A 26311-nucleotide genomic window follows, 5' to 3' on the forward strand; every position below is an offset into this window, starting at 1 on the left:
TATCAAAAGAATCTTCAGTAATGCCTTTCCAAATGGCTGTTTCCAGATAGACAACAGCATTATCGTATATCTTCAGTCTGAGTTCCATCTGAACCTAAAAGCTGAATGTTTTTAAGAACATGCATTAGGGCTCCAAAACCCAAATTGAGGGAGCTTTTCAATAAGAGCAGTGTTTGTGGCATCAGTTCCTCCAATTTGTTTGAACTGATTTATACCATAGGCCCTAATTATAGGTGCCTATAAATGCAAGATAAGGTGCTTAAGTCACAAGAATATATCTGAATTTCCCACTTGTATTTTGAATCCTGGCAGGGTGCTCAATTTGAAGGCAGTATAACATACAAAAGCATGACTCTGTAACCAGAATGCCTTCACTTAATAGCTTTGTGCTCTTGGGCAAGATGTGTCACCTCTCTGAGCCACAGGGCCCTCACCTGCGAAGTGTAAATAATATTATTACCTCTCACACGTAGGCGAGATAATGCACATAAAAGCACTTAAAACAGTGGTGGCCCATAAAAGCACTCAGTACATGCTTGTTGCTCTTGGATGGTTCAACATCCTTGTTGAATGTTTCCTGTGATTTAAATGCCATAGCTTAGGTCACTGTTTATGGATGGGCCACAATAGTCAATGTAGTCGGACCCTCATCTAAGACAGAGGTTGGCAATACTGAGTGATCTCATGTCAGGTTGTCTGGGACCAAACACTATCATGTGATGCTTTATATAGTCTGGGACTGTGTGATGTGGAATCAATTGAAAGTTTCAAGTCCAAGGAAGAAAGGAGGAGATGAGGTGAGATGCAGCCTGGATTTGAATACAATTGCCAGGGACATGTGTTAACTCAGGTGCCTCAACACATCCGCAAATGCAAAATGGCAAGGGTCTTTTGTCTATATCAATGTGTAGAACTGCTTCCTTTGCAGCAGTCAACCCCACATCTGATTAGCAGGAAGTGGAAGTGACTTACACTGAAAGAAACTTTGAAAATGTGAAAATTAGAGTGTGATGGTGAAATGCAAATAAAACCACAGTGATCAAATTTTAAAATAATGCAGTATCCATGTTAGGGAAAACAACTGGAACCCTTAATTCCTGCTTACGTATTTGCATCCAAAGTCATAGACAAGAATATTCAAAGCAGCAGTATTTTCATGATAGGCAAAAAATGAAAACAACCTAACCATCAACAGATGATGGATTAAATCAATTATGACAGATTCAACAATCGAATTCTATACAACAATGAAAGAGAATACATTCAACAGCATTGGTCTTCATCCATTTAAACTGATTTTTACATATTTTACTTTTAATTTAGTTAAAAAAAAATCAAACTGTGTTTCCTGAAATAAGTTAGAAAGAGAAAATATGCTACAGTGCAATGTTTTGTGCAATTTAGAACACTCATACACAAATTAACTGCACATATTTTTCTAGTGTGCGTACATATATAAGATATGTACTTTAAAAACATTATAGTGGCTGTCACTGAAGGAAGGGAATTTTGAGTGAGAATTGGGTTATATTGGGACAGTGACTAAAACAAATTCAATGAGAAAGGAGAATTGCAAAAATTGGTGGTGACAATTCCAGGTCCCTTCACTACCCCAAAGTAATAATAATAAAATAAAGAGCCACAGAAAGTATAAGCAGAGAAGTATACTCATCTTAACATGCCTAGAATGACCTTCTTTTTTTTTTTTAGACATCTTTATTGAAGTATAATTGCTTTACAATGGCGTGTTAGTTTCTGTTGTATAACAGAGTGAGTCACCTATATGTATACATATATCCCCATATCCGATCCCTCTTGCATCTCCGTCCCACCCTCCCTATCCCACCCCTCTAGGTGGACACAAAGCACCGAGGTGATCTCCCTGTGCTATGCGGCTGCTTCCCATTAGCTATCAGTTTGACATTTGGTAGTGTATATATGGGCATGCCACTCTCTCACTTCATCCCAACTTACCCTTCCCCCTCCCCGTGTCCTCAAGTCCATTCTCTACGTCTGCGACTTTATTCCTGTCCTGCCCCTAGGTTCTTCAGAACCATTATTTTCTTTTTTTTTAGATTCCATATATATGTGTTAGCATACGGTATTTGTTTTCCTCTTTCTGATTTACTTCACTCTGTATGACAGACTCTAAGTCCATTCACCTCACTACAAATAACTCAATTTCATTTCTTTTTATGGCTGAGTAATATTCCATTGTATATATGTGCCACATCTTCTTTATCCATTCATCTGTCAATGGACACTTAGGTTGCTTCCATGTCCTGGCTATTGTAGATAGAGCTGCAGTGAACATTGTGGTATGTGACTCTTTGAATTATGGTTTTCTCAAGGTATATGCTCAGTAGTGGGATTGCTGGGTCATATGGTAGTTCCATTTGTAGTTTTTTAAGGAACCTTCATACTGTTCTCCATAGTGGCTGTATCAATTTACATTCCCACCAACAGTGCAAGAGGGTTCTGTTTTCTCCACACCCTCTCCAGCATTTATTGTTTCTAGATTTTTTGATGATAGCCATTCTGACTTCTGTGAGGTGATACCTCATTGTAGTTTTGACTTGCATTTCTCTAATGATTAGTGATGCTGAGCGTTTTTTCATGTGTTTGTTGGCAATCTGTGTATCTTCTTTGGAGAAACGTCTATTTAGGTCTTCTGCCCATTTTTGGATTGGGTTGTTTGTTTTTTTGATATTGAGCTGCATGAGCCGATTGTAAATTTTGGAGATTAATCCTTTGTCATTAGCTTCATTTGCAAATATTTTCTCCCATTCTGAGGGTTGTCTTTTTGTCTTCTTTATGACTTCCTTTTCTGTGCAAAGCTTTTACGTTTCATTAGGTCCCACTTGTTTATTTTTGTTTTTATTTCCATTTCTCTAGGAGGTGGGTCAAAAAGGATCTTCCTGTGATTTATGTCATAGCATGTTCTGCCTATGTTTTCGTCTAAGAGTTTTATAGTGTCTGACCTTACATTTAGGTCTTTAATCCATTTTGAGTGTATTTTTCTGTATGGTATTAGGGAATCTTCTAATTTCATTCTATTGCCTGTAGCTGTCCAGTTTTCCCAACACCACTTATTGAAGAGGCTGTCCTTTCTCCATCATATATTCATGCCTCCTTTATCAAAAATAAGGTGACCATACATGTGTGGGTTTATCTCTGGGCTTTCTATCCTGTTCCATTGATCTGTATTTCTGTTTTTGTGCCAGTACCATACTGTCTTGATTACTGTAGCTTTGTAGTATAGTCTGAAGTCTGGGAGCATGATTCCTCCAGCTCCATTTTGCTTTCTCAAGATTGCTTTGGCTATTCGGGGTCTTTTGTGTTTCCATACAAACTGTGAAATTTTTTGTTCTAGTTCTGTGAAGAACGCCATTGGTAGTTTGATAGGGATTGCATTGAATCTGTAGATTGCTTTGGGTAGTATAGTCATTTTCACAATGTTGATTCTCACAATCCAAGAGCATGGTATATCTCTCCATCTGTTTGCATCATCTTTAATTTATTTCATCTGTGTCTTATAGTTTTCTGCATACAGGTCTTTTGTCACCTTAGGTAGGTTTATTCCTAGGTATTTTAGTCTTTTTGTTGCAGTGTTAAATGGGAGTGTTTCCTTAATTTCTCTTTCAGATTTTTCATCATTAGTGTATAGGAATGCAAGAGATATTCTGTGCATTAATTTTGTATCCTGCTACTTTACCAAATTCATTGATTAGCTCTAGTAGTTTTCTGGTAGCGTCTTTAGGATTCTCTGTGTATAGTATCATGTCATCTGCAAACAGTGACAGTTTTACTTCTTCACTTCTGATTTGGATTCCTTTTATTTCTTCTTCTTCTCTGATTGCTGTGGCTAAAACTTCCAAAACTATGTTGAATAATAGTGGTGAGAGTGGACAGCCTGGTCTTGTTTCTGATCTTAGTGGAAATGGTTTCAGTTTTTCACCATTGAGAACAATGTTGGCTGTGGATTTGTTTTATTATGTTGAGGTAAGTTCCCTCTATGCCTACTTTCTGGAGGATTTTTATCATGAATGGGTGTTGAATTTTGTCGAAAGCTTTTCATGCATCTATTGAGATGATCATATGGTTTTTCTCCTTCAATTTGTTAATATGGTGTATCACATTGATGGATTTGCATATATGGAAGAATCCTTGCATTTCTGGGATAAACCCCAGTTGATCATGGTGTATGATCCTTTTAATGTGCTGTTGGATTCTGTTTGCTAGTATTTTGTTGAGGATTTTTGCATCTATGTTCATCAGTGATATTGGCCTGTAGTTTTCTTTCTTTGTGACATCTTTGCCTGGTTTTGGTATCAGGGTGATGGTGGCCTCATAGAATGAATTTGGGAGTGTTCCTCCCTTTGCTATATTTTGGAAGAGTTTGAGAAGGATAGGTGTTAGCTCTTCCCTAAATGTTTGATAGAATTTACCTGTGAAGCCATCAGCTCCTGGGCTTTTGTTTGTTGGAAGATTTTTCATCACAGTCTCAATTTCTGTGCTTGTGATTGGTCTGTTTATATTTTCTATTTCTTCCTGGTTCAGTCTTGTATGGTTGTGCTTTTCTAAGAATTTGTCCATTTCTTCCAGGTGTTGTCCATTTCATTGGCATAGAGTTGCTTGTAGTAATCACTCATGATCCTTTGTATTTCTGCAGTGTCAGTTGTTACTTCTCCTTTTTCATTTCTAATTCTTTTAATTTGTGTCTTCTCCCTTTTTTTCTTGATGAATCTGGCTAATGGTTTATCAATTTTGTTTATCTTCTCAAAGAACCAGCTTTTAGTTTTGTTGATCTTTGCTATTGCTTCCTTCTTTTCTTTTTCATTTATTTCTGATCTGATCTTTATGATTTCTTTCCTTCTGCTAACTTTGGGGTTTATTGTTCTTCTTTCTCTAATTGTTTTAGGTGTAAGGTTAGGTTGTTTATTTGAGATGTTTCTTGTTTCTTGAGGTAGGATTGTATTGCTATAAACTTCCCTCTTAGAACTGCTTTTGCTGCATCCCATAGGTTTGGGGTCATCATGTTTTCATTGTCATTTGTTTCTAGGTATTTTTTGAGATCCTCTTTGATTTCTTCAGTGACCTCTTGGTTATTTAGTAGCGTATTGTTTAGGCTCCATGTGTTTGTATTTTTTCCTTTTTTTTTCCTGTAACTGATATCTAGTCTCATAGTGTTGTGGTTGGGAAAGATACATCATATGAATTCAATTTTCTTAAATTTACCAAGGCTTTATTTGTGACCCAAGATATGATCTATCCTGGAGAATGTTCCGTGAGCACTTGAGAAGAAAGTGTATTCTGTTGTTTTGGATGGAATGTCCTATAAATATCAGTAAAGTCCATCTTGTTTAATGTATCATTTAAAGCTTGTGTTTCCTTATTTATTTTCATTTTGGATGATCTGTCCATTGGTGAAAGTGGAGTATTAAAGGCCCCTACTATGATTGTGTTACTGTCGATTTCCCCTTTTATGGCTGTTAGCATTTGCCTTATGTATTGAGGTGCTCCTACGTTGGGTGCATTAATACTTACAATTGTTATATCTTCTTCTTGGATTGATTCCTTGATCATTATGTAGTGTCCTTCTTTGTCTCTTGTAAAAGTCTTTATTTTAAAGTATTTTGTCTGATATGAGAATTGCTACTCCAGCTTTCTTTTGGTTTCCATTTGCATGGAATATCTTTTTCCATCCCCTCACTTTCATTCTGTATGTGTCCCTAGGTCTGAAGTGGGTCTCTTGCAGACAGCATATATATGGGTCTTTTTTTTGTATCCATTCAGTCAGTCTATGTCTTTTGGTTGCAGTATTTAATCCATTTACATTTAAGGTAGTTATCAATATGTGTGTTCCTATTCCCATTTTCTTAATTGTTTTGGGTTTGTTATTGTAGGTCTTTTCCTTCTCTTGTGTTTCCTGCCTAGAGAAGTTCCTTTAGCATTTGTTGTAAAGCTGGTTTGGTGGTGCTGAACTCTCTCAGCTTTTGCTTGTCTGTAAATGTTTTAATTTCTCCATCAAATCTGAATGAGATCCTTGCTGGGTAGAGTAATCTTGGTTGTAGGTTTTTCCCTTTCATCACTTTAAATATGTCCTGCCAGTCCCTTCTGGCTTGTAGAGTTTCTGCTGAAAGATCAGCTGTTACCCTTATGGGGATTCCCTTGTACGTTATTTGTTGTTTTTCCCTTGCTGCTTTCAATATTTTTTCTTTGCATTTAATTTTTGACAGTTTGATTAGTATGTGTCTTGGAGTGTTTCTCCTTGGATTTATCCTGTATGGGACTCTCTGTGCTTCCTAGACTTGATTGACTACTTCCTTTCCCATATTAGGGAAGTTTTCAACTATAATCTCTTTAAATATTTTCTCAGTCCCTTTCTCTTTCTGTTCTTCTTTTGGGACACCTATAATTCAAATGTTGGTGCATTTAATGTTGTCCCAGAGGTCTCTAAGACTTTCCTCAATTCTTTTCATTCCTTTTTCTTTATTCTGCTCTGCAGTAGTTATTTCCACTATTTTATCTTCCAGATCACTTATCTGTTCTTCTGCCCCCATTATTCTGCTATTGATTCCTTCTAGAGAATTTTTAATTTCATTTATTGTGTTGTTCATGATTGTTTGTTTGCCCTTTAGTTCTTCTAGTTCCTTGTTAAACGTTTATTTTCTCTATTCTATTTCCAAGATTTTGGATCATCTTTACTATCATTACTCTGAATTCTTTTTCAAGTAGACTGCCTATTTCCTCTTCATTTGTTAGGTCTGGTGGGTTTTTACCTTGCTCCTTCATCTGCTGTGTGTTTCTCTGTCTTCTCATATTGCTTACCTTACTGTGTTTGGGGTCTCCTTTTCGCAGGCTGCAGGTTTGTAGTTTTTTTTTTTTTTTCATGTCTGCCCCCAGTGGGTAAGGTTGGTTCAGTGGGTTGTGTAGGCTTCCTGGTGGAGGGTACTAGTGCCTATGTTCTGGAGGATGAGGCTGCATGTTGTCTTTCTTGTGGGCAGGACCACATCCAGTGGTGTGTTTTGGGGGTCTGTGACCTTATTATGATTTTAGGTAGGTTCTCTGCTAATGGGTAAGGTTGTGTTCCTGTCTTTCTAATTGTTTGGCATAGAGTGTCCAGCACTGTAGCTTGCTGGATGTTGAGTGGAGCTGGGTCTTAGCGTTATGATGGCGATCTCTTGGAGAGCTTTCGCCTTTTGATATTACCTGGGGCTCGGAGGTCTCTGGTGGACCAATGTCCTGAACTCGGCTCTCCCACCTCAGAGGCACAGGCCTGACACCCGGCTAGAGCACCAAGACCTTGTCAGCCACATGGCTTTGGAATATTTAGGTAGAATAGCAAGAAGTCTTCATCCTGGTGTATCAGGCACTGGGTGTTCACGTCATCTCTAGAATGACCTTCTTCTGCTCCTTTTGGAAAACTGCAACTTTACCTTCCAATATTAATTTTTCTTTCCTTTGGTGAATCTTCCCCCTTGCTTCTCAGTGTAATTAGCTCTTTCTTCCCCTGGTTCCTGCGGCCTGCTCTTCATACACAGGATTACTGTTTGTCCCAGTTCTGCCTTCTTTTTGAAGCTGGATTTTTCTTTGGGTCAGGGAATATGCTGGAACTAATAAAGTGCCTGGTACATAGCAGGTCTCAACAACTGTCGATAAATAAATCAGTGAATCAGTTAAGGACTTCATTTATTTAGACATCTCTACCTTATTTTGTAATGATCTCAAATATCTTAAGCTGAATAATAATTCTTTACCCCCATGACCATGTAAGAGGTAGGAGCAAGAAGACATGGTGACTTACTAGATAAAGGGGTTAAAGAAAAGCAAGTGGTAAAATAGGGCAGATCTTATTTAAAATCTGGGTGTTTATCTCATTGTATACATTAGCAGGTCTAACTGCATTCTAAGGAACTCAGTGATTCCACACAGTAGAGTTACTAGCCAGTCTGGGCTTCCTTAATGTCCTCAGCCATTACTTGGTAGACTTAGGTGTTGTAGCCGCTTGCATTTAGAGGAGGAAACAGGGGAGTAAGATGCAAACAACCACCTCCAAAGGTTTGTTGAATAACAGCTCCATTGATACCATCTCTCACTGTACCCTGCACCAAGTAAGTTATCATTATGAACTGAGGAGGCAAAATTCCCATTTTTCTGGCCAACTCTGCAAGAATAAAGACAGATGAGGGACTTCCCTGGTGGCGCAGTGGTTGAGAATCCATCTGCCAATACAGGGGACATGGGTTCGACCCCTGGTCCAGGAAGATCCCACATGCCATGGAGCAAATAAGCCTGAGTGCCACAACTACTGAGCCTGTGCTCTAGAGCTGGGGAGCCACAACTACTGAAGCCCGCATGCTTTAACTACTGAAGCCTGCATGCCTAGAGCCCGTGCGCCACAACAAGAGAAGCCCCGGCTCACCGCAACTAGAGAAAGCCCGCGCACAGCAACGAAGACCCAATGCAGCCAAGAACAAATAAATAAATAATTTTAAAAAAGAAAAAAAGACAGATGAAACATAGGTATGTTTCCTAAGTCCAGGCTCTATGGGTAAGCTTGCCTTGGCTATGGAGGGAAGAAAATGGTGTTTAAGTCTTAAGGCCTGAGTCATCTTTTCCAGGCCAGTTGTCAAGTGCCTGATGGATGGCTCAGGGCTGCCAAGTGAGTTATCGGAGGAACACAGAGGGTTACGGAAGGCAGAAGGACAAAGCAGTAATATAACCCCTCCCTGGAAGACATTGTAAAGAGAATTTTTGAGATTCATTTGTCCCCAGCATGAGTCTACAAGCTTTTAGAACATTGTTCAAAATAAGTGCAAAGCTTTATGGATAAACAGCAGGAGCTATTAGATGTTTATGCTGACGTTCCTGTTCTGTGTTTTGAACATCAGTCTTACTGCTTACTTCTAGGGGTGTCACTTAAGATACATCATGATTAATAGATGCTCAACATCACTAATCATTAGAGACATGCAAATCAAAACCACAATGAGGTATCACCTCACACCGGTCAAAATGGCCATCATCAAAAAATCTAGAAACAATAAATGCTGGAGAGGGTGGGGAGAAAAGGGAACCCTCGTGCACTGTTGGTGGGAATGTAAGTTGATACAGCTTCTGTGGAGAACAGTATGGATGATATGAACAGTATCCTTAAAAAACTAAAAATAGAACTACCATATGACCCAGCAATGCCACTACTGGGCACATACTCTGAGAAAACCATAATTCAAAAAGACACGTGCCCCCCAATGATCATTGCAGCACTCTTTACAATAGCCAGGACATGGATGCAACCCATGTGTCCATCAACAGATGAATGGATAAAAAAGATGTGGCACATATATACAATGGAGTATTACTCGGACATAAAAAGGAACAAAACTGAGTTATTTGTAATGAGGTGGATGGACCTAGAGTCTGTCAAACAGAATGAAGTAAATCAGAAAGAGAAAAACAAATACTGTATGCTAATGCACATATATGGAATCTAAAAAAAAAGGTACAGATGAACCTAGTGGCAGGGCAGGAATAAGGACACAGACATAGAGAATGGACTGGAGGACACAGGGGAGAAGGGGAAGCTGGGATGAAGTGAGAGAGTGGCATGGACATATATACACTACCAAATGTAAAACCGATAGCTAGTGGGAAGCAGCTGAATGGCAGAGGTAGATCAGCTCAGTGCTTTGTGTCCACCTAGAGGGGTGGGATAGGGAGGGTGGGAGGGAGGCTCAAGAGGGAGGAGATATAGGTAGATATGTATACATATAGCTGATTCACTATGTTATACAGCAGAAACAAACATGACATTATAAAGCAATTATACTCTAATAAACATTTAAAATATATATATATACCAATATATGTATGTGCTTCTAGAAGGAGGCTTACCAAAATGCTAATAGTTATTACCAGTAGGTGGTGGAAGGTTCTTACTTTCTTCTCTATTCTTTTTGAATACTGCCTGAATAATGATAAAGCTATTGTTTTGGAAATGAACAGAAAACCTAACTCAAAGCTAATATATTTGACCAAAATCATATGACTAATAATAATATCAAAACCAGACATTTAATCCTCTAATACTTATAGAAATCCATTGAAATAGGGATTATTATACCATTTTGGACTCAAGGAAGCCAAGGCTGAGAGAAATCAAACGAATTGTCTAAGATCTCATTGCTTGTGAGCAGAGGAGCTGGGATGTTTGGAGTTCAAGTTCATGGCCTTTCCACTAAATGTAGAATAAAGATTAAAGTTGCTCTCTTCTCACTGAGATAATAACCAACTAGAAGCAGCCCATGCATGCCGTCTTTAGAGAAAAAGGCAGATCTTAACCAGAAAGCAGCTACGTGAGGCGTCGACCTTGTGCCCTTTTCTAGGCACCTCCAGTGGGAGACGATTCCAATGCAGCCAAACAGTGCTCTCCAAATATTATCTACTATTCATGTTACTGTTGTTCTTGTTGATTGGTACTTAGAAAAAACAAGGTGAGGATGCTTCAGCTGGATCTCATTCACCTTGACAATATGAGTCTCCAAATTTAATGATTCACTTTGTAGCTGACGAGAGACCAGTCCAGAGTTGCTGTGAGGACTGCAGACAGGCGTTAACAGTTGCTCACAGTAGGGGTTGTTGTTGTGGTTGTTATTGTTTTGTTAGCTGTAAGACTTTGGACAAAGCCCTTGATTTCTCTGGGCTTGAAGGCAGGTGCATCAAACAAGGTAGCCAGAGGGTGAGGATTAATACTGGGATTCCTGGCCCTCCTTTACAGGCTGAATGCCTAGTTTGTCTTGACTTCTTGGCTATTCCTTTCAAAGTGTAGATGTGGTTATTATTTACTCTTAAGGTAAAAGAATGGAGTGGGCAATGCTTCATTCTTTGAGGACTCTCCCCGTGTCTTTCATTATGCCTCTGGCTCTCAAATTGCATCATTCCTTCCCTTTAAGGCCTGTGGCCTCTTCACCAGATCTGGGTTCTGCCAATGTTTGGGGTTCAGCAGAGCAGAGCCAAAACTCGGCCCAGAAGCAGGATATATCTGAGTTCAAATCCCATGCTCACTGTGGGACCTAGGATAATTATCTTTATCTTGCTAAGGTTTTGTAGGGATTAAGTGAAATAACATATAGAGAATGTCTATAACATAGTAGAAGCCCAATATATGTTAGCCATTGTTATTATCAACAATCTAATTGCCAAACCCTATGCCCTTTTCATATGTCTCATTACCCATGATGACTCGGATGCATCAGACATGGAGAGCCACTCCTTTATTGAGACCCTCTCTCCTTTACCCTTGTCAGTTCTCCGCCCCCTGGATATTCTAATGATCCTCCTTTTTCCCTTTTCCTTGTTGTTTTTTTTTGTACCCTTCATAGTTATGGCTGTTTTAGTCAAGTAGTCTTGATAGTATGTTTTTATTAAATGGCTCTAGAAGAAGCCAAAGTCCATAGAGTGAAAGTCGAGTCTTTTTATCCAGACTTGGAGCAGAGCAATGGGAGAAGGCTGAAAGCATCATATACTCTTCTGCTCACCAGTGTTACTGCAAAAGGCAGTTGCATGTAGTCAGGAGGAGGGTTTTGGTCTCTTTACAAATGAATGAATGAGTAAATAAACCAGGAGAGGGAGCATCAAGTTCAAGTTTGTGAAGATACATTTCTGCACACCTCATACTTCTGCTGGCTTGATATTTAACCAGTAACCAGAGTGAAATGGACCATGAAGGGAAGCTACGAAAATCACAGGGTCCTGCCCCAGTCCCGAGACTTAGGATAATTATTTGCAACTTGAAGTTCCCAGCCTCCGATAGAAATGAGGTCATCTTGACACCCATGGCTGAAATGTCACCACAGCTTCTAATGCAGGACCTCCAGTCTTCTGTGAGGTCTCTCCCCAGCATCACTGGGAGTCCTAAAGGGACATCTCACACAGAGCCATGAAAAAGTGCACTTCTGCTCAGGGATGTCAGCGCTTTATCAGGTGACCTCCGGGAATCACCATCCACTAACTCCAGTACATGGAGACCATCAGTCCTCTCCACTGTCCTCTGGGCATCACTGCCAATATAGCAATGTCCCCTTAATACCAGGCCAGGGCCGGCTTTCATGACAACGTGGGATGACTCTCATCACTGCAGCACTTGGAATCAGGCATGGTCGCCTAGGTCCCAAGGTGGCAATGCCTGTGACCCAAGCCTCAAGTCATCCTACACAAATATAGTGCCATCTCCTTCTGCCAGCAGCCCTCTCCCCACAGACTGAGACAAAGCAGTATTCTGTCCACCTGCACTCCCATTCCCAGAGACAAGCTGTGGACCTAACATCTTTTGTGCAGACCCCTTACCCCCCCAAACCAATGAACTCCCCGTTCACAGACAGCGTGACTCTCAGTTTAAGGTCCTCTCTTAAACCAATAAAGACAAAATCCTCAATATCTAGGAGTTTGTTTGATTTTTAAATCATACTGTTTTCTAGAAGCATCCAGGGTCTTTCTCCATTCAGAGTGTGCAGGGCACAGGGAGTAACTAATGCCTAGGGCATGTCTAAACTCGGAGGCTACGAAAGCAGTCTCTTTTCATTAGCAGTTAGAGGCAGAGGAAACAAGATAAGCATGGCATGGTCCTGCCCTAGTGGAGCTCAGAGCCCATAGGAGGACAGGCCACTTCGTCATTTATTACTCAGGGAAGGATGGCATGAGAACACGGCATTGGTTTGGAAACCTAAATCAGACCAAAGGAGTCAAGAAAGGAGACTTCAAGAGTACTAAATGTTTGGAGATGTGTTTTGAAGAACAAAAGAAGTTAGCTAAATAACAAAACATGAGATGGAAAGGGATTTATGTGAAAGCAGCACACGAGGAAAGGCTTGATTAGTTTTGGCAGCTACAGGTAATTCCACAATTTCCTAGGAAAGGTAGCTATTATTTATCAGACCAGGATTTCTGTTACTAGGATGGGGGGTGCAGTGAGGAGGAAGGATGTACTAGCTCCTTTAACATTTCCCTCAAGGGGACCATGTTTAAACTTAGGTTATTGGAGAATGACTAGCGTTAATCAAAGCTAAGCATTTACTAAAATGAAAGATGTCATCTTACAGCTGCTCTTCAATTCTTAAAAAAAAAAAAATCCAAAGATGAAATATGTCTTGTTATAAGCCACGATGCGCTTGCCCACCAAGACTGTAATTTTCCATGGACCCTGGGGGCTTTACTTTCTCAGGAAACCCCTCTCTGGTCCCACACTAGTTCAGACCCTGCATCTGTACACAGTCATTATGAGTCCTGTACTGTTCCTTATCACAGTTCATGAAAAATGTGTGTGTGTGTGTGATTTAATTAATCTGTATCTTTCACCAGTTTCAAAGTTCCAGGAGAACAGTCTTTTCCTTTTAACTTTTTATTTTATATTGGAGTGTAGCCAGTTAACAACGTTATGGGTTCAGGTGCACAGCAAAGCACCTCAGCTGCACATATACATGTATCCATGCTCCCCCAGACTCCCCTCCCATCCAGGCTGCCACATAACTCCAGGAGAACAGTCTTAATCTGTTTTCTTTCTGCAGTATCATTAGTTTCTAGCACAATGTCTGGTACAAAAAATACATGCTTGATAAAGATGTGTTGATTCTGGGACTTGCCTGGTGGTGCAGTAGTCAAGAATCTGCCTGCCAGTGCAGGGGACACGGGTTCGAGCCCTGCTCCGGGAAGATCCCACATGCCATGGAGCAACTAAGCCCGAGTGCCACAACTACTGAGCCTGCACTCTAGAGCCCTCAAGCCACAACTACGGAGCCCACGTGCCACAACTACTGAAGCCTGTGGCGCCTAGAACCCGTGCTGCACAGCAAAAAGAAACCACCTCAGTGAGAAGCCATGCACCGCAACGAAGAGTAGCCCCCGCTCGCCGCAACTAGAGAAAGCCCACGCGCAGCAACAAAGACCCAATGCAGCCAAAAATAAAAATAAATAAATAAAATGAAATGTATTAAAAAAAAAAAGAAAGATGTGTTGATTCTGCTGCTCCTGCCATTGTGTGCTGTTACTGTTGTGACTTTGGCTGTTACAATTTCGTCTCTATTGAGCAAACAAGAATTGTGTTTTTTTGTTTGTTTTTTACATCTTTATTGGAGTGTAATTGCTTCCAAAATTTATAAGCAGCTCATGCAGCTCAATAACAAAAAAAACAAGCAACCCAATCCAAAAAGAATTGTGTTTTGAGGAGGAAAAAGCTGTAGTCATCAGGTTAGCCAGTATGGCCTGGTCGTATGAGAGGCTAAGGGTCACGGGGGTATTTAGAGCACTCAGAGCCAAGGGCCAAGTAAGAGGCTGTCACTTAGAACAGAGGCTTTCAACTGATGTCCAGGATGGAACGAGTAATAGGTTTGTTTTTTCCAAAGGACATGAGCTAGGGCAAACATGCAGGACCAAATACATAATTCACAGGGTACAGTGCAAAATGAAAATGCAGGGCCTCTTGCTCAAAAAGTATCAAGAATTTCAAGATGGTGACAGAAGAGCATTAACCCAAGTGCAGGGCCCTGTGTGACTGCACAGGCTGCATACCCATTGTAATAGGGAAGGAAAACCTGATTCCATATTACATCTGTTCCTTTTCACTTCAACCTTTGTGTTCCGTTGTCTGCACTTAGTCATGCTGGCTCTGCACCTTTTGTAAAAGAATGTTGTCTATAGCCTGAAATATACAGCATAGCCTATTCTCTGACCTTTAAGAGTCCTTCCATATAGCAATAAAAAGTTGCAAAACAGAGAATAACAGTCGCCTTGTTAGAGGTTTACAGGAACATCCTGACCTGTGTGGATAGCTGGAAGAACAAAGAATTCTTACACCAAGAAGTTCACAACAACTAACCACGCCCTTCCTTCATCTTGCCTTTAAAAGTGCTTTGCTGAAACCCTTGGAGGAGTTTGGGAGTTTGGGGGTTTGGGGCACAAACCACCTGTTTCCTTGCATGGCCCTTCAATAAACCTTTCTCTGCTCCAAACTCCAATTTTTCAGTTTGTTTGGCTTTACTGTGCATTGGGCACAAGAACTTGCATTTGCTAACACCGTGAAACTGGCCTTGCAAACATTTATAGCTATTAAATAAAATCTGAACATAAGTTTGTAGTTTCCTGTTGGAAAATTAAGGAGTTTTGTATTTGGGGAGGGGGGAGCCTTTTAAATATCCAGATGTAGGACTTCCCTGGTGGCCCGGTGGTTAAGAATCAGCCTGCCAATACAGGGGACATGGGTTCGAGCCCTAGTCCGGGAAGATCCCACGTGCCGCGGAGCAACTAAGCCCGTGCACCACAACTACTGAGCCTGAACTCTAGAGCCTGCAAGCCACAACAGCGGAGCCCGCATGCCACAACTACGGAAGCCCGTGCGCCTAGAGCCCGTGCTTCACAGCAAGAGAAGCCTCCTCTCACCACAACTAGAGAAAGCCCATGCACAGCAACGAAGACCCAATGCAGCCAAAAATAAATAAATAAAATAAATTTATTTTTTAAAAATCCAGATGCATTTCCTTTCCCTGCACACTGAAGTTTTTCTTCAAAAGATACTGGATTCTTCTGCCCCTTTATCCCATGGGGCCATCTCTCTGTTTCCGAAAGTCCTACTAAGGTGTAGGTACTGGTTTGCCCCTCTGTAAACAGCCCTGACATCCTTGCTGTACTGCAACACCCATTTGCTCCTCAGCTATGAAGATTTGGCCTAGATTTAAGGCTCCACAGTCCAAAAAGCATGGATTTTGACGCCAAAATGGGTTCAGATCCCAGCTCCACCATTTACAGTTTAGCGACTTGGAGCAAATTACTGAGCCTCCCAGTTTTCTCATCTATAAATGCGACTGATAATACCTAGCCTAATAAGGTGGCTCTGAGGATTAAATACGGTTAAAAGTGTGACGGCTTAGCACATAAATGCACAACAAAACTAGGACACATCCACATTTTGCAGTATCCCCCTGCTTTAGTCCAAAACTGAACCGAGGAAAGAGGAGCGCCCTCAGGCCAGGGAACTCCAGCTCTGCTTCCTCCGTCACTGAACCCTATAAATAACTTGGCTAAGTCACCGGCTCCCTGAGAGTCGATATTTCTCAGGGTACAGGAGGGAGTTACTGCAGGTGGTCTCTCCAGCTGGATCATTCATTCAGGCGTTTGGTCTGAATTTTCCGTCTACTTCCTAAAGCATCTCCCCGACCGTGCTGCGCGCGCCCAGCCTCCCCGGAGGGCCTCCCGAAGGCGCTGCCCACTTCTGCCCCGCTGCTCCCCGCGGGGCCCCGCGCAGCCCCGCCCCGGAGCCACCTCCCGCCCCTCTTCTCCGGGGGGCGGGCCAGCCCGAGCCCAGTCACGACTGTGCGGTCCCCCGCGAGGTGGCCGCGGGCGCAGTGGGGCGGCGCGCTTCCCCCCTGCCCGCGGGGGTGCCGGGGAGGTGGGCAGGGCCGGGGCGGGGGCGAGGCCGAAGGAGGGCGCGTCGGCGCCTCGGCTAGGATGGGAGTCCCCGGCCTCCGGAGCTGAGCAAGCCGGCCCGCGGCGAGGAGGGCGCGCCGCAGGGAGGCTAGCCTCGCTCTTCCTCCGGGAGCCCAACACCTTTCCCGCGCCGCCAAAATGATCCCCCCGAGCGGCGCCCGAGAGGACGGCGTGGACGGGCTGCCCAAGGAGACGACGAACGCCGAACAACCGCCCTCTCCTGCATCCACCGGCAGCCAGGAATCCAAGGTACCGCGCACGCTTGCCCCGAGAGGATACAAACTCACTCTCCTTCTCTCCTCTGTCCACCTTTGTTTCCTCCCTACTGGCGCTGGCGCCAGAGTCTGAGACGCGTCCCCAGTTCCTCTCAAGGACTGTACCTCCCTTGAGACTTGAATGTACGGCAGGACTCTCTGATAGCGATGCTGGACCACATCCCTGGAGACCCAGCTTTCTTGCCCACACAGCCCGGGGGCTTTGCGCAGGGCTTCCACCCTGCGAGCACCCGCAATTCAGTAGACTCCTGGTTCATATAGCTTTCTTGGGTGGTGGTGGCGGGGTTGTTCTGTGCTTTGAACCTGCATGTACCCAAAGTGCGTGCAAGTATTAGGTGGCTTCTGAAGGCTGAGGGACAAACAGCCGAGGGATACTCCTCCAGAAAAGCTGGGGCACTTGCGGACCAGCAGAGGTTTGCCTGTATCCCAAAGGTCTGAGACCCTTTGCTTAACAGGGCTCATCACTAACCTCAGATACAGTTCATTTCAGAAAAACTAGGGAAATGACGCGTTCTCGGGAAAGTTGATGTTCCTCTTGTGGAAGTTAATCCTCGGACTTACACTTGCTTTCATGAGAGTTACACTGACATACACAAAACCAACCCCGCAGCACTTCTGTCGCTGGTACACTTCCTCTGAAACTCTCGTGGGTGCCAGGCACATGTTTGGAAATCTTGGAAGAGGATAAAGTAAAATGCGGCTGCTAGCTGTGCGATGCCAAATGGCATCTCAGCCGGGAGTGAAAACCATAAGATGGAGTTTGTAGTTATATGGATTTTTTAAGGGCAGGACTCCTGGCTCTTTATCCAGATCTCCTTTGTGTTCCCTGGATGTCTTTGGAATGTGGGGCAGTTCCTGTGTAGGAATGAAGGAAAGGAGGATGCCAGTCTGGAGGGCAGGTCAGATGGGGCAAAGAAGAGTCCCATCCTTATCTCCCTTCACACACATCCCTGGAAGCCATTGACAAATCAGCAGGATCAAAAGCACAGCTAAGGGGCTCTCAGTTTAAGTGATGCTGCCCACTGTGTGTACCCCAGCCTTCAAAAGTTAGCCATCAGAGATGCTAATCCAAGACAAAGAGCTTTGCATTATCTTTATTTTATTTTTTGGATAAATATCTGACCTGAAATATGTGTTAACTTTTCTAAAACACAGTTGGAAATGGGGGCAAAACCCCACCTTCCAGAATCATTGTGAGGCATAGTAAGTACAGTGTAAGGACTGTACATCCCAGTACAGTGTAAGGACTCGATCCATGTTTACCGTTTTCCTTCCTGAGATAAGGAGATGGGATCCATCTCACCATAGATGATTCACTCCAAATCCATCTCACAACCCCTACACATGGACCGTTACCCCTCCGACCGGAAGTTTCTGGCTCTCTTATCATTGTCCATCATTGACCTTCATTCACCTAAGTGATATGGGGTAGTGGCCACTTCAAAGGTGATCTAGAATACTGTAAATGAATGCAGCTAAACTCAAGAGAGAAACTAGTATTCAACTTTTTGAATTGGGCCTGTTGCTCTGCAGTATGTACGTTCTGGAAAGCGCTTAGGATTTGCTTATACAAAAGCACAGTTCAAACACACTGTATGGGCTTGCTATTTATAGATATCCTAATGTAAATTCTTTGGCAAAGCAAAACCTACGTATGTAATACCCGTCATTATCCACCAACTTATCTGGTTTATGGTTTTGGATCTGCACACGTCAGTTTTTCTCAAAGTGTATTTGTACATTCCTAAATTTGCTGTCATGGCTTAGGTGTTCTTAATCAGTGGAGATGGACTGTGGGGGGCCTGTGAACCCCAAGAAATTGAATGCAAAATGTTGTGCCTGAAGGTGAAATTTGAGGGGGGGGCATAGTGTTTTTGATACTCTCCAAGGGGCCCATGCTTCTAAAAAGGCTAAACTGCTGATGTGGAGGGGTTATGGTAAGGGAACATTAGGATGGCATGAAACAGGGGTAGTAGAGGCAGGCTCTATTTATTCTGCACCAGCAGTGCCACATTTTAAAGCTTATTGGCGTTAAGAAGGATCCTCCACCTTGAGGATGAGCGTCTGGTAGGAGAATGTGGACATGTAGTCATCCCATCTTACTCTCCTCTGAAGTGGTTTGTTTGTCAAAATACCGTGTGGGACAGCATGGTTCAGCCCCTCTGGACAGTAAACTTTCTTAAGAAAGACTTTTAAAATTAGTTTTTTCTTTTATTTTATTAAAGCCTAGTTGACTTACAGTACTGTATTTGTTTCAGGTGTACAACGTAGTGATTCAATGTCTTTATAGATTAGTCATCACGCAAAGTTATTATAATATTATTAACTACATTCCCTGTGCTGAACGTTGCATCCCTGTGACTTACTTATTTTATAGCTAGTAGTTTGTACCTCTTAATCCCCTTCACCTCATTCACTCATTCCCCCCACCTCCCTCCGCTCTGGCAATCACTAGTTTATTCTCTGTATCTGTGAGTCTGTTTCTGTTTGGTTATATATGTTGATTTGTTTTGATTGTTAGGTTTCACTACACATTTTTAAAATAACTTTTTTCTCTCATGATAAGAGTAACAAATACTCTGTGGAAATTTGAAAAGTCCTGAAAAAAAGTTTAAAAAATTCCCCACTGGTCCAGTCCAGAGACACCTACTGATATCTTGATTGTATATTTGCCTCTTTTCATTTGTTTTTTTTTTTTTTACCGGTACGCGGGCCTCTCACTGTTGTGGCCTCTCCCGTTGCGGAGCACAGGCTCCGGACGCGCAGGCTCAGCGGCCATGGCTCACGGGCCCAGCCGCTCCGCGGCATGTGGGATCTTCCCGGACCGGGGCACGAATCTATGTCCCCTGCATCGGCAGGCGGACCCTCAACCACTGCGCCACCAGGGAAGCCCTTCATTAATTTTTATATTTACACAGTTGAGAGAAAAATGGTGAGCATCTACTGAGTGTTTGGTCTGTCAGGCACAAATTGACCCTTCATAATAACCCTGTGAGGGAGATTCTGCTATTATTTCTGTTTTATGGATAGGGAAGCGGAAACTCAGAAAGGTTAGGTGACTCCCCCACAATTGTATAGTTAGTTGAGTGACACAGCATGGACAGGGACCCAGGCAGCATGGCTCTGGAGGACAAGTTGTCAACCACCTGCAGCCGTCTCTCATGCCTGTGTACTGTTTTACATCCTGTACTGTTTCACCTAACATCCTAACCAAGTATTTTATATGCTACTAAAAGCCATTTGCAACCATATTTTGGTCTTCTCATCTTAAGAAATCTTTGAAAATAAATTGAGCCACATTATCATGTGAAATGATTAAAGCCCAGTTCTTATACAGCTTCTTTGCATTTGATTTTACTACTCTTTCCCTAAAAGTATATTTACAGAAGTGATTAAATGGAATATCACAGAACCATCTGGAAAACCGGGCCACAGCAAACCCTTTGGTCTAGAGGGTCCATTAGAGAAGAATGATAATGATTCAATGCCCTGAGCACGTAAAATGTTTCCGGAAGTCCATTTCTGCAGATTCTTTGGAATGCTAAATCATAGAATATTAGAATTGGAAACACTGGAGATGATCTATTCTGGGTATTTGTAAAATTATGGTTAATTTTTATTGTGTAAATTTATTTTATTATGGAAAATTTCAACACAGAGAAAATACTATAAAGAACCATCATGTACCTAATCACCTGGCTTCACCAATTATCAGTTCATGGACAATCTTGCTTCATCTGTTACCCCCAGCACTACCCCCACCCCTCCCCATGCACACTGGATCATTTTAAAGCAAGTTCCAGGCATCAAAGCATTTCATTCATAAATATTTCCAGATGCATCTCTAAAGAATAAGGGCTCTTTTTGTAAACATGACTACAATCCCATTATCACATACTCCAGGTGTTTTAAGTCAAGCATCAGTATATTCTTTGGAGGTCCACAAGTTGTCTTTGGAATATCTGTGAACAACCAGAACTTTCAAAATTGCTTGTGTACATGTATATGTGCATTGTCTGGGGAAAGGATCCATAGTTTATACCAGCTCAATAAAGTGTTTGTAGCCTTCAAAGTTTATTTAGATATCCCCTCCCTTTTTTTTCCTCTGTTGAGTAAATCGAGGCCCAGAGAGAGGTAGTGACTTGCCTAAGATCACACAGGTAGTTACTGCCAATAGTCTAAGGAAGGTCCCTGTCTTGGACCTTGGATACCCCAGCACAATTTCCTCAGAGTAAATTCCAGTAAGCACAAGTCATAATCTAGTTTATGTGGTTTTGTTTTTCATAAAATTAGTCTAGTTGAAAGAGTTTGAAAGCCACTAATGAACCTCACCCCTGTATCTTTCCACTAACTATCCCAGAAAGACCAATCTAATTTTTTTTCTAAGTGCTTGACAGAGACCATTGAATACTAAGAAAAATTTCATGTTTCAGCATCCCTTATTGCAATGAATGTCTTTTCTCCTACTAACTTATTGACAACATAGAAATCTTACTAAGGTGTCACATGAAGTTTTGTATGGATGCCCTTTGCCATCGCTTATATGACACAAAGTCACATTTTGATGATATGAAGGGATTGTAGGTTTTGAGGTCAAATAAACAAGAGGTCAAATCTCTTCTTATCAGTTGCCATCTTTGTGTCTATGGGCAAGCTGCCTAACCTCCCTGAGCCTCAGCTTCCTAAAATCTAGAATGGGGATGCTAATCCCCAATTGGTATGGCTTTTTGTAAAGCCTGAGAATAGGTAAAACACCCAATATGTTGAAAGCATTTGTAAGCATAAAGCGTTATTTACTTTCTCTTCCTGCTTCAAATTAGATGATTCTGTCACTGACCAATCACAAATGTCATCATTGGAAGAATTTCAATAATCAAAAATGACGTTCCCATAGTATAACTGAGTTTTCCTCCCTTTGCACTTTCAGTTATACTGTTGACTGCAGTGAGATTTCATCTTAGCTATGTTGCATCCCCAAGAAGATTAGCCATAGACTCACCAGCATGTGACTTTGATTTTGAAAGGTTGATATAAGCCACCTAGGGCACCACTGGAGCCATGGACCAAGGTGTCCCCTCATTCGTGGATGCTTCTCTCTGAATCTGGACCACCTTCTAAGCTATCGAGAAGCAATTCCTAACCATGAAGATGTGCCCTGCATCTCCCGGAAAGGTTTCTGTGTCCATCAATCAGCAACTATTTATTGACTGCCTACTTTGTGGCCAGCTCACCCATTACATATATATGAAGCTATTATTGATAAGGAATTTAACTTCTACTCAGGGGAGAAGAAAGAAAATGGAACCTTGGCCTTGCATTCAAATCCCCTGGAGAATCCAGACCATAGGCTAGACCTATTAAATTGAAATCTGTGAGTGAAAGTCCCAGCAATCAGCATTTTTATAAAGCTTCCTTAGTGATTTCATTGTACAGCCAAGTTTGAGAAACACTGGTCTAGACTAAAAGAATTACAGAATGTCAAAGAAAGCAAGATATTTTCCCTTCCAGCCAAGATACTTGGAATCATTTGTATTTACTTTCTCTTCTTCACTTCCCATTTATACTTCAATCCAAAGAAATGGTTCTGGCAAAAGTAACCTGCTGTTTCCTCCACATTGCCAAAGAATCTAAGCGTTGCTCAGATACAGCTGGATTTATAAGGTTGACTATGTCCTTATTAAGTTGTTTTCATGATTATAAAAGTAATAAGCACTAAATGTAGAAAACTGGAAAGCACAGAATATATAAAAATTCATTTATCACACAATGACCTAGACATAAGGATTGTTAGGTTTTTTTGCTGTATTTCAGGTTTCCTTTAACACACACACACACACACACACACACACACACACACGCTTGAAACAGAATTGAAATAGTGTATACATAAATGCACATTGTGTTTTTTCTTCTACCTAATGTACATAAACAGTTTTCTTGTATTCTTAGATAAGTATTAAATAAAGATGGTATATGTCATTGTTGTACCATATCTATTTCGTCAGTCTCTTCTGATGGTACATTTAGATTCTTTCTCAGCTTTCAAGCTTTAAAAAAATATCAATATTTAAACGGGCTTCCTGATACATCAACATTTGAATATTTTTCTGATTCGTTTCATGGGAAGCAAAATGGCTAGGTCTGGATATAAACACTTCGAAGGTCTTTTATTCTCACTGACACAGTGCTCTCTAGAAAGATCTATCATAGTTTTTTTTTTTTACAATTTTTATTTTTATTATTATTTTATTTTTATTTATCGGCTGTGTTGGGTCTTCGTTGCTGCACATGGGCTTTCTCTAGTTGCGGCAAGTGGGGGGCTACTCTTCATTGCAGTGCGCGGGCTTCTCATTGTGGTGGCTTCTCTTGTTGCGGAGCATGGGCTCTAGGCACGCGGGCTCCAGTAGTTGTGGCTCACGGTCTCTAGAGTGCAGGCTCAGTAGTTGTGGCACATGGGCTTAGTTGCTCCACGGCATGTGGGATCTTCCCAGACCAGGGCTCGAACCCATGTCCCCTGCATTGGCAGGCAGATTCTTAACCACTGTGCCACCAGGGAAGCCCTATCATAGCTTTTTTTCTTGTAAACTTTGAAGTATAACATCATACCAAAAAGTGCACACAAGATTACAGATCAATGAATTTTCAAAAAATAAATTATTGATCAGTATGTAACCCAAACAAAAATCAAGAAATAGAATGTTATCAGCACCCCAGAATCTCCCTCATACCCTTTTCTGTCACTGCCTTCCCAAAGGTAAATAATATTTTGACTTCTAACAACATAAATTAACCTTCCTTTATATAAATGGAGTCATACAGTGTGTACTCTTTTATGCTTGGCTTCTTTCACTTAGCATTATGTTGTGAGATTCATTTATACCATTGCATGTAGCAATAGTTTTCATTTTCATTGCTATATAGAATTCCACTGTGTGAATAGACCACTATTTAACCATTCTATTGATGGTGGACATTTGGATTGTTTCTTGGTTTTGGCTGCTAGAAGTTATACCCCTTTGACCATCCTTATACATATTCCTTGTGGCACCTCTGTTGGGTGTATACCTAGGAGCAACCTTGCTGGGCTGTAGGGTATACATAAGTTCAGTGTTAGTAAATATTGTCAGCTTTCCAAAGCATCTGTACCAATTCGTAATCCCATCAACAATGTATAAGAGTTCCATCTGATCCTCATCCCACCAACATTTGGTATTGTCTATATTTCTCAGTTCAGCCATTCTCATAGGTGATTAGTGGTATTGTGCCGTGGTTTTAACTTGTATGTCCCCAATGACTAATGAATTAAGCAGGTTTTTTTGTTTTGTTTTGTTTTGTTTTGGCCATGCCTCATGCGGGATCTTAGTTCCCTGACCAGGGATCAAACCCTTCTCCCCTGCATTGGGAGGGCAGAGTCTTAACCACTGGACTGCCAGGAAAGTCCCGAATTAAGCAGTTTTTATGCTTTGGGGCATTTGAATGTCTTCTTGTGAAGTAGTTATTCAAATCTTTTGTCTATTTTCTTATTAGTTTATATGTCATTTTTAAAAATTTATATGAATTCTTTACATATTCTAGATCCAAGTACTTTTAAAGATAAATGTGTTGCAGATATCTTCTTCTATCCTGTGGCTTTTCTTTTCTTAACAGAAATTCTTATTGAGTGTAGTCAAATTATTAATTTTCTCACTTATGGTTGTTAGTGCTTTTTGTGTTCTCCTTATGAAATCTTTGCCTACCCCAAAGGCATGAAAGTATTCTCCTAGTATTTCTTAGAAATGTTTTTGCTTAGCCTTTCACACATAAGTCTATAATCCATTTGAAATTGCTGTGGGTGTGAGGTAGGGGTCAAGATTCATTACGGCACTGCACTGCCACCTTTGCCATAAATTGGATGGCTATATTTTTGATTTATGTGGAGGTTGATGCTCTGCCCCATTGGTCTATTTGTCTGTCCTTGTACCAGCACAGCACTGTCTTAAATATAATGGCTTTATTAAAAAGTTTTGATATCTGGCAGAGTAAGACTTCTGGCTTTGCCTTGCTTTTTCAAAACTGCTTTGGTTATTTTGGGCCCTTGACATTTCCATTATGCATTTTAGAATCAGCTAATCAGTTTCCACAAAAACACCTGCTAGGATTTTGACTGGGGTTGCGTTAAATCTACAAATCCATTTGGAGAGAATGGACATCCTCATACTATTAGTTCTTCCAGTAATAGAGTCCACTGTACAGAGATTGCTTCCACCAAGTGCCCCAAGGCATCGTTACCTGAGAACCTAAATCTTTGTTACTTTTTTTCAGTTTGGGAATTCTCAGACCAAGTTGTGTTGTATAAATTTAAGCCCCAAATCTATGTGAAGGCAGATCTGTGATTATGAATTCCCAAGGAAATATTTGTTTGTTTATTGTCCACCTTATGTCTATACTAAGATTTTCTTTCTCATCAACCTGAATTGGTGAGAAAGTTGTTTCTTGTTCATTCTTTCTTTTCAGATCTCCACTATATGTAGGCAGTAAAATTCAATCTCCCTAGGATTTTTTTTTGAGTTAAAATACACATAACATAAAATTTACCTTCTTACTAATTTTTAAATGGTTACATTTTAAGTGTAGTTTTCTGTGGCATTAAATATATGCATATTGTTGTATAACCGTCAGCATCTTTAGAACTTTTTCATCTTCCCAAACTGAAGTTCTGTACCCATTAAACAGTTATTTCCCATCTCCTACCTTTTCCAGCTCCTGGCAACCACTACTATTCTACTTTCTGATTCTATGAATTTGACCAACTGTAGGTACCTCATATATGATGAATCATTTAATGTTTGTCCCTTTGTAAGTGGCTTATCTTAACATAACTTAACATAAATCTTCCAGGTCCATCCATGTTGTGGTATAAGTCAGAATTTCCTTCTTTTTTTAAGGCTGAACAATATTCCATTGTATGTATATACCACATTTCTTTATCGATTCATCCATCAGTGGACTATTGTGAATAATGCTGCTATGAACTCGGGTGTACAAGTATCTGTTCAAGTCCCTGCTTTCATTTCCTTTAGATATATAGCCAAAAGTGAGGTTGCTGGATTATATGGTAATTCTATCTTTAATCTTTTGAGGATTCACCATACTGTTTTTCACAATGGCTGTACCATTTTAGATTCCCACCAGGAATGAACAGGATTCCAATTTCTCTACATCCTCACCAACACTAGTTATTTTCTGGGTTTTTTTTAATCCTAATGGGAGTGAGATACTATCTCGTGGCTTTTGCTTGCATTTCTCTACTGATTAGTGTTGTTGAGCATCATTTCATGTGCTTATTGGTCATTTGTATATCTTCTTTGGAGAAATGTCCATTCAAGGCCTTTGCCTGGTTTTTGAGTTGTTTTCTTTCTTGTTAGTTATTTTTGTTATTTTTAGATTTATAGCCTTTTATCAACAAATTTGAAGGGCAAAGATATATTGAAATTTTTTATTGTTTTATTACATTTATTCACTAGAAAGTATTATTTTTATATTAAAATATTTTTTCTTTTGTGAATTATATATTCATCTAT

At 41.0% G+C, this 26311-nt stretch overlaps 1 protein-coding gene across 2 annotated transcripts in view; it reads left to right on the plus strand.

The window, feature by feature from the left end:
- The first annotated feature begins 16404 nt into the window (after nt 1–16404).
- STAC (SH3 and cysteine rich domain) overlaps nt 16405–26311 on the plus strand; it is a 102108-nt gene continuing 92201 nt past the window's right edge. Inside the window, exon 1 of one of the 2 annotated variants that reach the window (XM_067753717.1) lies at nt 16405–16725. In XM_067753717.1, the coding sequence (XP_067609818.1) occupies nt 16615–16725 (111 nt within the window). In that variant the 5' untranslated portion in view covers nt 16405–16614. The remainder of the gene's footprint in view (nt 16726–26311) is intronic. The other variant, XM_067753716.1, reaches the window with a different exon arrangement.

This window comes from Pseudorca crassidens, chromosome 10, assembly GCF_039906515.1.
Source record: "Pseudorca crassidens isolate mPseCra1 chromosome 10, mPseCra1.hap1, whole genome shotgun sequence".
In the NCBI taxonomy this organism is placed as follows: Eukaryota; Metazoa; Chordata; class Mammalia; order Artiodactyla; family Delphinidae; genus Pseudorca; species Pseudorca crassidens.